At 45.5% G+C, this 14795-nt stretch overlaps 1 protein-coding gene and 1 long non-coding RNA gene across 3 annotated transcripts in view; one reads left to right on the forward strand and one right to left on the reverse strand.

The window, feature by feature from the left end:
* ADK (adenosine kinase) overlaps window positions 1-14795 on the forward strand; it is a 1244147-nt gene that overhangs the window by 1006311 nt on the left and 223041 nt on the right. For both annotated transcript variants that reach the window (XM_069610963.1, XM_069610964.1), the window contains exons 8-9: window positions 2033-2068; window positions 7899-8013. In XM_069610963.1, the coding sequence (XP_069467064.1) occupies window positions 2033-2068; window positions 7899-8013 (151 nt within the window). The remainder of the gene's footprint in view (window positions 1-2032; window positions 2069-7898; window positions 8014-14795) is intronic.
* LOC138472673 (uncharacterized) overlaps window positions 1-14795 on the reverse strand; it is a 223299-nt gene that overhangs the window by 116213 nt on the left and 92291 nt on the right. The gene's annotated exons all lie outside the window — the stretch shown is intronic.

Genomic DNA, 14795 nt, shown 5'->3' on the forward strand with positions numbered 1-14795 from the left:
CTCTTTTCAACCCTATATGATATGGGTGTCATCTACACCAACTTTGCAGATGACACCGAGAACCTTATCCCACTCTCAGGGAACTACACCCAGGATACTCTATCAACAAAATCTATGCCATAATTCAAAATTGGATAGCATTAGACAGCCTCTGCCTCAACGATGAGAAGACTGAGATTCTCATCATGGGCCCCCAATCTAAGATAGATTCTCTTCATCTAGACTATTCTGCTATCAACATTAATGGCACTATGATACCGGTACTGAAACATGTAAAAACTCTAGGAGTCTACCTGGTCGCTAATCTCTCAATGACCAAACACATTAGCGTCCTCTACCTCCTATACCGCTAAACGTATCGCCCTAAGTCGCCAATTCCTGACCCCAACCAACTGCATTACCCTACCCAGGGCTTTGATTTTATCAAGTCTTGACTACTGTAATGTACTATTACTTGGTACATCCATCTCGAACATCAACAAATTACAACTTATATAATACAAAGTCCTACGAGCCGCCCTCAGAATAAGAAAGTCTGACTATATCTTCAAAACTAGGAGACCACCACTGGCTGCCCATCAAAGCCAGTCATATTCAAAACTCTTTGTATCACATTCAAATGCCTCCATAAAAATGCTGCCATCTACCTGAACCATGCTGTTGCTAAAAAAGAAATCACTAGATCCCTAAGATCCAATAACCATTCACTCTTAGCAATGCCCCGCTAAAAACAAATACCATAGCAGGTGGTGGTAGCTTCTAATATCTAGCCCCCAAACACTGGAACTCTCTACTGCTCACCATCAAAAAAGAGGAAACTTTTGTGGGTTTCCAAAAACGGTTAAAAACTCGGTTATTTAACCTAGACCAATAATGACCACCAGCATACTACCTGTAAATATTTCTGAATCTGTATGTCACTATTGTAAATAATCTTGATCTTTACCCTGCTCTTCTGTAACTGTGCCATATTGGCCTATTCAATGTATGTATTTTTAAGCTGTCTGTAACCTCGCCGTGATACCTAAGGATCTTGGTGTGTAACAAATGCAATAAATAAAATAAATAAATGAAGACAAAGGGGTAGTGAGCTCAAAAGTACTTGGGAAAACAGTTTACTTCCAATACATGGAAAGGCTGCTGTAAATTCCTCCATAATTTCCAATGAACTGGTTTCAACTTCCTGGGTTGTCATGTTTTTCACTCCAGTTTCACCGGACTATATGGTTGGATGAATGTGGTCATTTTAGCCAGCTTGCATTCGGTAAGCAGTCCAGGTTGGCTAATAATTTTGTTTACATTGCATTTATATTAATATTTGAACTGTTTATGAATTAGGATTTAATTAAGTGTTAGTGTGATTGTATTTTACTGCTTATTTTGTGTCTGTTTAGTTCTAAAAGGATTTGTATTAAACCAAAGCACAATAAAATATAAATACAAATTAAAAAAAGAAACCCTATAGTCCAACTGTCAGTCAGACTCACTCCATCACCAAGCTCGGAGAAACAATCCAGATATTCTGGAGTAAAGAAATAAACAATGCATTCATATGCGTTGGTTGAACACATGTTTCTCACGTTAAACCAATTGTACATTGTGGTGCCATCCCAGTGAAAATGAACGTCTGATTTGTGTAACATTATTGAGCAACACCAGGTAGACAAAATTGTGGCGCTTCCTCCTATAAGGGGGAGGCACCCCCTGCAAGGTCAAAAACATCTGGTATTGTATATTGCTAGTTGGCAGATGGATTTGTAATGGCACGAGTCCTGGGCCCTTTGCATCCCATGTTTATGCTCCCTTGCAGCCCTTTACCTTGTCTCAGGATCATGAATTGTCTGTGCCTTTAGAGGCCCCATTCTGTACTAAGTTGTTCAAGCTGTCCCTCATTTTTTTAATTCAATTTCCCTAAGTGGGCCTGATGTGTAGTGTGATGGTCTGTAGGAATTTTCTGGAATGGTGGTTCAACTTGTGGCGTTATCGGATGCCATTTTGTATAACTTCTAATGCGTCTCATCTTCCCTTGCAGGAAGCAGCGACTTTTGGTCGAGAACAGGGCTTTGAGGTAAGTCGAATTTGTTATTCTTTGTAATGCTTTCAGCAGACAGACATGCAATTTGGTAAAAGGGAACTTGCAACAATAAAGTTCTTTTGGGGCTTTGAGGAGTGTTCTCCTTAATTTTCTGCAAGGTTGTATCCTGTGCTTAGAGGGTAGTCACATATTTAGTTAATTTCACATATTTAATTCAGCCAATCAGGTAGCACAGTGAGTTAAGCGCTTGTCCTGATATCTGTGCACAGCCTACTGTGGCAGGTTCGAATCATGGCAGGGTTGACTCAGCCTTTCATCCTTCTGAGGTCGATAAAATGCGTACCACTCTGTGGGATAAACTCTTATTTCAGCACTCAGACCTGTGGTTGTGTAGCGCTATTTAAGAAATACATTATTATAATGTGCATGCAGAACTTTGAGGTGTGTCCTCCTTTATTGGATATAGTGACTTGAATGCTTTAGGATGTTCCCAACAAATGGGTTAGGCTTCCAGGCAGTGGTTCATCATCATCCTCCTAACAGTTGCCCTAAAACTTGGACTACATCGATTCTGTTGGGCTATATACTGAGATGAACCCACGTCCAGCTGTACTCACCCACTCTGTCTTTTGCCATAGCTTAGGGTGTCCATATATTCAAGATGAATGCCCTAGCAATGGGCTGGATGGCCTGGAGTAAAGGTGCACACCCGATGGACAGCAGGTAGTGTGAATTGCATGATAGCATTTCACTCCCTGAGCTTCCTGGACAGCAGCTAAGTAAGCCATGGGGAAGTTATCCCGATGGGCAGTAAGTTAGATTGACATCTTTCAAGCTATGCCACCCGAACTCTGGATGAAGTAGCTAGGATTTGAACTCCACATATTGTCAATATGCAAGCTAGCCAGGGATTGAGTAAAAATATGGGCGTTGTTGAGGAGAATTCTAATTTCTGTGCCAATTCCATTCAACCTTAGAGACCCCCAGCTCTTTGGCTGGACTTTAGGACTTTTAATTTTCATCCTGGAGTAAGCAAGATCTTTTTCTCACTCTCATGCATTTTAGATCTGATTTGGATTCTGTTTTTTTTTTTTTTTGTTTTAGGAGTCTGACAAACTTCATAGGCATCTATTTTTTTGTATGGTGACATACAGCACTTTCAGTGCAGTGTCCCAGAGAAAGCCTAGGTTTAAATACCTTTTCTTGTGAGAACTACTGTTCCCAAGAATAGTAAAGTGAAATTGACTTTACTTACCTTTTCTCTCTGTAGATAGAGCACACACCATCTTATGTGGAGTGCTGGGGGGTTACTTAGTAGCCCCTTTTTCTACTTACTCATGTAACATTCTGTGTTACCCTCACTACTTTCAATGGCTGGTAGCAGTGGTTTAATTTTCCTACCATTGTGCTTTTCTACTGCAGGCTGAATCCTCAGCTGCAGTGTAGAACCCATGGGTGACCATTTTGTCAAAATGGCTTTTGTCTTCTTTATTCACCATTTCTTGCTTGTGAGGTCAGTATTGGGTTTTACTCTCCACGCCAAACCAGGTTTAACCCTTTTGTTCCTTTTGCCTTTGGCAGGCTTCAGTGCTGAAGCCCGCCTCTGGCTCCAGTGTGTCTGGCAGGGCAGGAAGCGAGGGAGGTCCCCAAAACTCCCTGTCCTTTGGAAGTTGTGATTGGCTGGCTAACTGACCTTGCAGGATAGCCATCCTGCTGTGAGTGACAGCTACACTGTGCATGAATGGGAGAAACCTGCATAAAAGGCGAGGCTTCTTGAGCTGAAGACAGTCTACCAGTGGACACATCCGACGAAGGAATCATGAAGGGAAGCTTGCTGCATCCTCCTGGACCGTTAAATTGCCTGGTGAAGCCCTGCTGCTCTGCTGAAACTGCTTTTCCAAATTGACTAGAGAAGATCTGGAGAGGACAACTTCTTCCCTTGGGTTAGTGGGACCAACTAACCACAAAACGAACTTTGCTGGAGGACCTTCCCCAACTGGCTGTACTTTGCTGCTGCTGGAACCGAGCGCCAGGGGTTGAGAAATCGGTAGTCTTGTGCATCGTCTTTAAGCTGGACCAGATCTCCAGGAAGATCTTGAGGACCCTCCCGAAGCAGGAACGACCAAGTTCGAGTCACCTCACCAGAGTGCTGGTCTCAAGCAGCAAAGAAAGTCCATCAAGTGTCCAAGGTCCGCGGTGGTGCTATTTTCTGGTAGCTGAAACTGCAAAGTGCAGCTGAGCTGAAAAGAGCCCAAAGCTGCCGCTGACCTCCACTCTGCTGTGCAGGAGTCCTCTGACATCCTCCCTCTTGTCCCCACGACTGAGGCCCAGGAATACAGGATCTTCAAGTCTGCAACCAGGAAAGAAGCCAGCTCGATACTACTTCTAACCTAAGGTACTATTCTAACTAAGGGGTGCTTGCCTCTGTCTGTAGCTTGCCTGTCTCTGTTGAGATTTGCAGTAGCTGCCCTTCTAGTTATTCTAGCTCTAACCTTTCACAAGTGTAACAGTTTGTGGCCCAACAGTGATTTTCTACAACAAACTCTCTAACTCTGTGCAAGACTTTTGTGCTATCTAAGAAGTGCCTCACTTCCATAAACATTGTTCAAATTGACTGGCTGTCCTGGCTCCCTGCAGACTAGTCTGTCCCATTGACTTGATTCTAACTGTCCCTCAAGATACATTGATTGCTTATCTAGTATTGCTGGGCAAGGTTTTTATCTAGACTTCATTGGGGGATTGTAAAAGTGCTCACATGCTCTGAGAACCTGTTAACCTTTTTCCTTCCATTAACCCTACCTTTTTCACACCCTCACAATTTTACCAAGCACAAAAGTGATATATAAATAAAAATACTGTCCTAGTAATTGAATTTACCCCTGGGTGTAGGAAGTGTGTATGAAGCGTCTCCAACGAATATCTACTTGCTTATCTTGATTCTGGGAACGTGTTATGAAGTGTATTTGGATTGTTGCACAATGTCCTTTTTAAAGGAAGCCTATTTAAAACTGACGTTAAATAATCATTTTACTAGCATACCTTGAGTCGAAGTGTTATTTGGATACTTGCATGTGTGGTTCTCAATGCTACAACTCACACATATAGCCCTCTTGAGATAGGTCTGGCTGCTCAATCACTCTACCAACTTGCGTAATAGACATATGCCAATAGGTGGGTTACCTAATGCCAAGAGTAAGACACATCAAAATACATGAGTGGGAAAAAGGCTTGCACTCTCTCCAAGTAAGAAAATCAAGTCCTCAAAATCCAGCAAAGTTGCTGGGGGTTTCTAAGGTCAAGGGAATTGGCACATTTTTGAGAATTCTCCCTAACAAATGGATGGGATCTCTCAGCAGTCTCGAGGGAGGACCTCTTGCACGGATTTCGGAAACTTCTCTGGTCGCACTGCGGTTTTGGTGCTTTTTCTGCGCACCAACAAAGGAAGTGATTCGCCCGGTTAATCTTCTTTGGGTCCTGAAGTCCTGCTCTCTGCGCAGGGGCCCTGGACAGGTCGTATTGTGTCTCTCGAGGTTCACCTGGAGCTCAGTGAAGACTTGGACGGATTAGGCCTTTCCACAACGATGCACTTCATTTGGGTTGGAGGGCTCCTGGTATTGGGGTCCGCAGCTCTGGAAAGTCACAGGACTTCAGGAGATAGCTATGAGAAACGTTTGTCTTGGGACTGGTTGTTCCCACCAGTCAAAGGGAAGGAGTCATCCTCTTCGAAGTTGCTCTGTCCCACAGAAAATGGAGTCAGTTCACGGTGTTGCAAAGGGTCTGCAGGCATCTCCGGTCGTCTTCTTCGGTTACTTCAGCATCCAGTGGTCAACTTGCACTTCACCTCGGGAACCTCACCTTTTATTCGGTTTCAGCACACACTCCTCTGCAATCTCAGCAGTTTACATAAATGGGCGGTGGCTGTCCAATCAGGACAGCCAGACCCCCAGTGGGAGTTGGTTCCATTCAGGCACTCCGGCAGACAAAGAGCAGGGGAGTGAAAAACTCTCCCTGCCTTCCTAAACACACTAGAGTCTAGGTGGTGGGGGGGCAACCCAAGGGTTCCCACCAACAGCAAAACAAACACACAGACCTCCCCCTCCCAGAATGGCAGAAGAAGGGGGCTAACAAAGATTAATGCTAGAAATGGCAAAAAAAGAAAGGAGCAACCAAGTTGGTACTTGGGTGACCCTATTGTCTACTACCGGGGTTATGAACATAGCCTGCAGTAGAAAATCACACAACAGTTGGTTGTACACGTCCACTGCCACCAGCCATACTTAGGTTGTCTGTGACTAAAAAGTCACGGGAGCAGAAAGAAGGGGTATACTCTATATCCCCTTGGTACTCCACATAAGATTGTGTGTGCGCCAATCTCTCCGAATATAAAGCTTTAAGAAAGATACAAAGTATCTCTCCTTAAGAACTGTAGTTACTCTAGGATACAGAAATGAATCTCACAAAGTTCTCAGCAGCACTGCCCATAAGGAGTTATGTGCTGCAATAGTAAAATACAGATGCCTTAAAGAGATATGGAGGAAAGTAGACTCCATAGAACATGAAAAATACAGAGAATAGATTTCCAAAAGACAGAGCCCATAAGAATGAATGAGTGTAAAAAGGTCCAGAAGTCTAGCAAAACATGCTGGGGGTCTCACTAGGAGAGAGGATGAAGCATAACAATGATAAATCTCCCTAACTGTCCCGAGCAGGGTTGAACCTTTCCTTAGATGACCCCTGTGCTTTGAAGACATTCCTGTCAAGGAAATGGCCCCGCACCAGGTTGCTGATTACTGTAAAATGTTTGATGTAGGCAGACTGAGAAAGGGAGTGGAGTTAAAGTAGCTCAGAGGAAAACTTCAGATCCGAAGGGTCTCACCATCTTGGTTGTTGCTAGGGCACCCAAACCTGTGTTCCCTGTCAACTTCATGTAGACCAGGCACTGTGGGTATGACATGAACAGCCATGATCACAGACAGGCTTGCTTTGGGACAGTGTGTTGTAGCATTTTGCCTGCATAATGGGTGTGGGTGGTTGCCTATATAATGTGAGTGGTTAGGGCGGGCAGCGGGTGTGGCGCTTCCTACCTCCTTAGTTGATTTATCTTTGAAACACTATTGAAGGATGCACTGGAACCGGATTGGCAATACTGTCTAGCCCAAAGTCTATTACCAGAGAGTTGAAGTCAGGAGCTCTAAGGAAGAGGGAAAGCTCTTCTGCGTAACCCTCCCAAGGGCCTATTTGAGGTGACCAGCTGGCTGAACAAAGCCTACTGCAACCAGGACACTATTGCTGAGCATGAAAAGCGTTCCCCAAGAGAGAACAAAGTCCTGTATAGCTTGAGTGATGTGAGACTATCCTTCCGGACACCAGCTAGTGCCCCCTCACCCCACCACCCATTAAATTGCACAGCTTTGAGCATTTGGACTGTAACCAACTTTGGGCACATGATTTACATGCTATATCTTAGACTTGGCAGTTAGTTGTGCAAGAACAACCAGCGTAATATTAGGGGAATGCCTTGTCAGTTGCATCTCATCTCAGGGACAGGCTGTAAGATAACTGGGAAATTCTGTGTGACTCCTGTCCCTGGTGCCAGAAAAGAAACTTCTGTAAATACGTTCCCTGCCCTCCCCCGGTATGTGGGTCATGGAGCGTCTTTCTGATTTGGGCATGCGAAATTTGAATCCTGGCTAAAACCTTGTAAAGGTCTTTGGTTTGCAATGCACTTGGATTTGGGCCTTATACTAGCACTCGTGTTGAAGGATTTCATTTTTTGTTGCCTGCTATCTTACTTTGCTTTCTAATAGCATGTGGTCTCTCTTGTTTCCTCTAACACACATTCTCTGTGGTTTATTTCATTCAGACAGAGGACATTAAAGAGATTGCTCGGAAGACGCAGGCCTTGCCTAAGGTCAATACCAACAAGCCACGAATTGTGATCTTCACCCAGGGAGATGATGACACCATCCTGGCCACAGGTAACTTCATGGCTAATTTGCCATCAATTCATGGGACCATCATAAATGGTGGTACAGGATTTACGCAGTTCATGAAGCCGTAGCTTAAACAACTGGGAGAATTCTATAGCCAGGGCACCAATTAAGCAGCAATTCTGCCGATTGTACATCCTAAAATCAAGCCAATACTCGCAACAGAGAAAAAATAGGGAGTAAAAGTAACCAGTCTAACCTTTTGCCACCTACACTGCTCAGATGATGTGTGCATACCGGTAGCATGAGCCACGTCTTAAACAGTGGACCTCTGCCAAAGTGCTTTTTTAAAATAAAGATGCATATGATATTTCTTCTTTTCATTTACAGTAATTTCTAGCTACAACAAATGTTTGGATTAAGTTGATTGTATTAAATTATTTTACTTGGCTAAAAAGCACCAGTCGGGAATGAGATTTTCAACTTTTTGCTTCATAAAAAATCCTTTTTACTCTCAAATTCCCAATATAAGATGTGAAATAATTGTACCAGAAATTCATACCTGGTGCACTGTATATAATGGAGTGCTGCATACCAAATAATGCTGATGTGTTTTGTAGCTGAATGTAGGGCGATCCCTGGCTATAATTAATGGGTTTTGAGTTTTCTTCTAAAGGTTACGGTTTTATCTTTATTGAAAGCATGTTCAAATGGCTAATGCAGCTTTTAAGTGACTGCCTTTTGAGCCAACAGCATATTTGGGCTACTTGGGAATAGGTTTTTATTTGAGTGGAAAGGATGTCCTGGTAAAAATTGGCACGTTTGTGTAGAGGAGCAGCCAAATGCCTTTGCAGGAAGTACCGCCCGCCCTCCCACCTATATGCTGTAAACCGGAAATCGTGCCATGCCTGACACTAGCTATTATGGCTATTCCACAGAGAATCTTTGAGAAAAGGTATCCACTAAGAAAGCTCAATTGATGTATTCCCAAAGAGATGACAATCTCATGTAGGAGATCCCCCGAAGGAATATGAAAATGAGAGAAAGTGAAGTTTGTGACGTCACAAGAGACGAGCGTGGCGCACTTGGAAGACTGGCTGAAGAAAAGAATGCATGGACCTTATAGAAACTGATGACGATGTAAAGAATTGAGTAAACTTTCATATGCGAGACAAAGATTGCATGCGTGAAGAGCACTGCAGACAATGCAAACAGTTCAATAACTACAGATGCAGTAACGCAAGTAGACTAAGTGATCATAGAAGCTAGCTATACATAGTAAATAGACTGCAGACGGAGCAGCCATTATATAGACCCTGGACATCGGTGTCACATCTTTAGTAAGTTTAAACCCTTGAAGAGAAGCCCTGAAAGCTGTGTCGCAGCAGAGAATTAGCCAAGAGCATGGAAGGATCGAGAAGGGCTGTTTGGCTTGGAGTCCAGGCTGAAGCAGCCAAGGACTGGTTATACTTGAAGACAGTGAACGTGAGACGCTGAATCATCCCTTGTTAAGGTGCAAAGAAAGAACACCATGGGTGCCAAGTTTTATTCATTTAAGAAAATTAAATGTTGCAGAATGGGCCGAATTGCACTCTCCTGTGAAGTGAACAAAGGATGGAAATAGAAGTTGGGCATGCAGTTCCTGAAGTATAGTATGTGCTCACTCCCTTATATTCTCACAAGCAAGGATACTTTGCAAGGCCAAGTTCAAAGACAATCTTCATGGCAGAAGGCATGGGTAATGAGAGATACTGGGATAATTGGGCGGGGAGGCACAGTAGAGTCTACCTTCTGACACCTGTGGTATGAGCTTGCGTGCTGCTAGTGGGTATAGGAAGATTTTCCCCCAAAAAAATGGTTGCAATGACCAAAAGTTATAAAAATGCTACCACCAAAGGTTCGAACACCAAAAGTTTGAACCTTTGGTGGTAGCATTCTAAAAAAAAAACAGGGGCTGCGGTGCTGTCCTCCGCATCGCCCTGCTCACTATACTTCATGGTATAGTGAGCGGGGGTTGCGGGGGACATCCCCACAGCCTTCAGTTTAAAAAAAAGAAAAGGACCCTGCAGCACCGGTTCCCTATCACGGAAGTGAAAGAAGTGCTGAGGGTGTGGGTGGGGGGGGTGTTGTGGGTGTGAGTATGTATGTGTGTTCGCATGAGAAAGGTGCCAACTTTTGGTAGTTTGCATCTTAGATTCCTGCTAGTGAGCCGACTGTTCCAAAAGGGCACGAGCGTGCCAACCAATTGTTGAGGGCCATATGACAAAGTGCCTTATAGTTTGAGAGCCAATGATGTACTGTGTATCTAATAACTGTTGAAGATGACTAGCGCTAGCAGTGGGCATGAGTTGTCACTTCACTGTAGAGACCCAATCACAACCCAACCCCTTATAGAAAGTATACTTGGATGTTCCCCTTAAGCCAACCACACCCCCCGTAGGTTTCGCTTATTTGCCACGTAGTATGACGTCGCGTATGACACATTTTTACTATAGAAGTGATTATTTATTTTTATGAAATGCTTCGAGAAAATGCTGTGAGACGTCCGTTGTAACTCCCTGTTTTAAACAATTGATGATAAAACAGTAAAACGACTTTGCCATCTTCCTGAGTTGGTTTGATTATTTGGTGTAGTTATTGTGCATCCCATCCACTGCATGACACGCTATCCGCCAAGGCCCCCAAGTTCATGTGGTAGAAGAGGATGGTTCTAGACCCATCGATCAGTTAGCTCCAGTATTTGCGACGATCAGACATCCTCTGCCATCTAGCCCAAAGATCGCAGGGGTTCCTGTGGGGGGCGGGCAAATAGAAATCTTGCTAGAAGAACCCAGACGTTGGGCAGTAAAAAATCTATAGAAACCCTACAAAAGACCCAGAATGCACCTCTCTGTATTGTTTTTAAACTGACACGGAAAGACACAATATTTGCTGCCAGGAAAGCTACACTAGCCGCCGGCGGCAGTCAAAGTTGCCATTAAGATTCTGACTCTGGCCCATAAATGTATTCTGGGAATTGCCCCTCAATACCTTAAGGACAGGCTGATAGTACATCGACCCACGAGGAATCTGCCCTCAGGAAAAGCTCCTCTTCTGAAAATTGATCGCATACGAAGAGGATGCTCCTTCCAGGTCTTGGCAGGGCGGCCATGGAATGAATTGCCTGAGTGCATGTGAAAGGAGGAAAACCACCTGTTGTTCAGGAAAAGCCTGAAAACCAGGCTTTTTGTGTAGGATAGGAACTCAAGACTATTTTTGGACTATTTTGAATGTCTCTGTAGGGATAGCGCCTGGACGCCTTAGGGCTTTGACGCTGTATGAATTACCTAACATAACAGGGTGTCTCTTTGATGAAACCTCTGCCTGGTTTCCCCCTCGGGCGCTCTGTGGACAGAAGGCGAAAGTGGTCGATTGGAGGAGGAGACGATACCGAGGGCCTTGAGTCAATTAACGAATGAATGTTGAGTAGACTGTGGGGAATGGCAAATTGGGGGAACAGGGTTGTGATTATTTAAAGTAACGGGAAATAGTGTGTGAAGATCGAGATAGAAGCACCCAGAGGCCTGGCTCAGAGAGCTCCAGAAGAAGTAGTCACACACTCCAGTGGGGGTCAATAGGCTACGTGTGAAGAGGTTGACCTAAGGAGACAAGTTAAGTCCTGTGACAGGATATTTGAATAGGGGCGAGGAGAAAAAATGGTGATCACAGGGTATTTTTAGGTCATGTGGAAAGTCGAGTAGTTTGTGTAGTATGTGTTGAATAAAGGTGTTGAAAAATGACAAAAGTTGTGAAGGAATTGAAACTAAGTTAAGGAGCTTTAGGGGAAGTTGTTGGTACAAATCCAGAGATAGACCGAGATCACTGAAAAGTAGAGGCTTCAGCTGCGATTGTTGGAGCGTGCTCATATTTGTTATTTTAAAGGTATTGAAAAGTGGTGAAGGTATTTTATAAAATCTGGTAAGTATTGACAGTCAATCGAGACTCTTCACAATGCGAGACACTCCTCTGATGCATTTACGTAAGACACTGCCAAAGCACATGCCCAAGCTCAAACCGTATAGTGCAGAATGGGTGAAAGGCACAGCAGATGAGATGTTCATTCCTTGGCCCCAAGGGAATCACTGTCAAAAGCAGTACTGCAACACATGATCACATACTTGCATGCTGTGTACACTGGGAAGAAATTGGAGAAACAATTCGCGCCTAGAGCTCTGGAAGATGTACCAAGAAGAAAGGGAAGATCTGCCAACCGAGGAGTGGATCCTTAACCAGTGTAAGGAGGAAGGTGTTGAGCCCCCAGCTCCCCTTACCTCGCCTGAAGTAAAATGCGCTAGTGCAGATGATGTTGGGTTGTATCCTTTAAAGGAACTGAAAGCGGTGACTGGGTACAGTAATCCGATTTCTGATGTTTGTTAATCTGCTTAGAATCACATGCTGTGCATCTAGTCTGACATCCAGTGGTCACCGCAGAGTATTGCTTCTTTTTTTTTGAAAGGAGACGTCGACATAGGCGTGTCTGTAACACTATCCCTATAGTGACGTGTAGTGTACCCAAAATCCCTCGCGCATCGAGGTCCCTCAGATTATTTTTTTCCGCCCAGAATACTGGTTGCTTTAAGCGGAGCTCGTAAGAGACATTGCCATTACTCGACCAATTTTGTTGTTTTTGTTAATTATTGTTCACTGTCATCACTTCCAGCCCTCGTGCGACGGCCATTCCACAACCACCAAGACCTGATCTACAACGGCGGTGGTTTTCGGCGGACGGTGATCCTATCTGCGCTGCCGACCATGTGGCCCGGCCTCGCCAGCCTACACAGTAGGGAGAGTGGGGTCAGGTGGACAGTTCTGTTTTTCCTAGCATGCCTTTCCCTTTCTTCCCCCTTTCCTTTCCGGTCGTTATCACTTGTTACGTCCTGCGCTATGGAGAGGACTCCTTTTAGATTTTGCCCAGTCTGTCAAGGCAAATTCCCATGGAAGGACAAGCACAAGCGATGTAACCGCTGCTTACCCCTCGAACACGACAAGGCTGGTTGCGCGGCCTGCAAGCTCCTTTGCACAAAAACTTTGAAGGAACGCAGGGTTAAAAGGTGGGCAGCCTACGGGATGTCGAATGCTGATTCCTGGCCCGCGGCCGCCCAGTTCGACGAGGGTAATAGTGATAACTCGACCTCCGTAACAGAGGTTTTTGACCCCCCACCCATCGGAGCGTTCTCGCTCCGTGGCGTCTGTCCCTGGCCCCGACAGGCACGGCTCTGGCCCTGCTTTTGGGGATGTACACCCCGGCAACACTGACTGACAAAAACATGCCACTAAACGCACAACCCACGGCCATTCTTCGAGTAAGTCGAAGAAGACCTCTGCGCCAATGGGGACGCTGCCACAGCTGGCTGTCTCTGCCGACCGTAAGGGTCGGCAGCCCTCCCCGCAGCCAAATGCGTGCCTAGCGACTGGGCCGTCGAGTACAAAGGGCACTACCACTAAAACATTATCTGTCGAGACGCATCGCGAGAAGGCGTCCGTCGACGGCAAGGTTCCGGCTCCGCCGAAAACTACTCGCAACCAGTCCCTGGATGAGAGGATGGTCGTTGAAAGCATAGCAAGGATGGTCTCCCAAGAGACTCAGAACGGCTGGTGAAGGAGTCACAGAAGCCCGCTCAGAAGGTCAAGGAGATGCCGAGACCTAGCAAAGGTGCGATGGGAACGCCAGAACCTTCCCCTAGGTCGAAGGAGATACCCAGAGATACTTCTCCACCGTCGGGCCCACGGGAAGGCTCTCAGAGGGCGACGGGTGGCTTTCCTCCACTTTGTGGGAGAGATCTTGACGCCTAGAGGCGGAGGAGCAACCCTTTACGCCACTAGACCGTTCTGGGTCTTCCCACCGGACTAGGGAGGGATTTGAAACCTGTATGAACAGGCTGGATAGGTTTGTGTCCACTTCTGAGCACACCCCATAGCTAAAGTTCCAAGACTTTTTGACCCACACGAGGATGACCTCACTGAAGAGGACCCTCACACTCAGGAAGAGGTTGAATTCATTGATACTGAGGATTTACAAGATCCTGTAGGGGACTTTGAAGAAGACTGCGACATGTGTGAGCTACAGCCATGGCCGTCCCTGGGGGAACTGACCCTGATGCTTTGGATCTGGCCTCTCCACAGACTACGCCTGTCAGAGATCCTTCGCCTGTGGGCGATCAACCCACATTTAATGCCATGCTACGCATGACTGCTGCACACTTTCAAATCGATACGGAGGAGACTACCCCAGAGGTCGATTTTGTTGAAAGAATCATCAAAGAAAAGCCACCTGCTAGCCAGGCCATACCTCTCCTCGCCTCCATCAAGAGGTGCCTCATTTCCTCTTTATCTACACCAGCCTTAGACAGGGGTGTTAACCCACGGATCGAGAAGCTTTTTAGCCCCTCACCCTGAGATCCCTTATATTAGGGGTCATTCTATACCAGATTCTCTGGTGGTGACCACCACGAGGAAGAGGGAGGGGGTACCTCTGCCCACCAGTGAAGCACCCCTGATAAAGATGGGGAAAAAGCTTTATGCTCTAGGGAAGAGGATTACAACCTCGGTGGCATTCGCCATGCGTATTGCCAACAATACCACCCTGTTGGCTAGTTACACTGATGCCCAACGGGACCTGTTATGCGAAAGCCTACAGGAAGTCCCTGAACCACTTCGCACCCACCTCTTGGCCACTGTTGCAGAAGGTACTCGGGTGAACCAGAGCATCATTAAAAACACTTTAGATGCTGAGGAAACTGCTGGCAATTCCTTAGTCCAGGGCGTTCTCCTTAAAAGGCATGCATGGCTTA

Source organism: Ambystoma mexicanum, chromosome 8 (assembly GCF_040938575.1).
Source record: "Ambystoma mexicanum isolate Mex_15411 chromosome 8, UKY_AmexF1_1, whole genome shotgun sequence".
Classification (NCBI taxonomy): Eukaryota; Metazoa; Chordata; class Amphibia; order Caudata; family Ambystomatidae; genus Ambystoma; species Ambystoma mexicanum.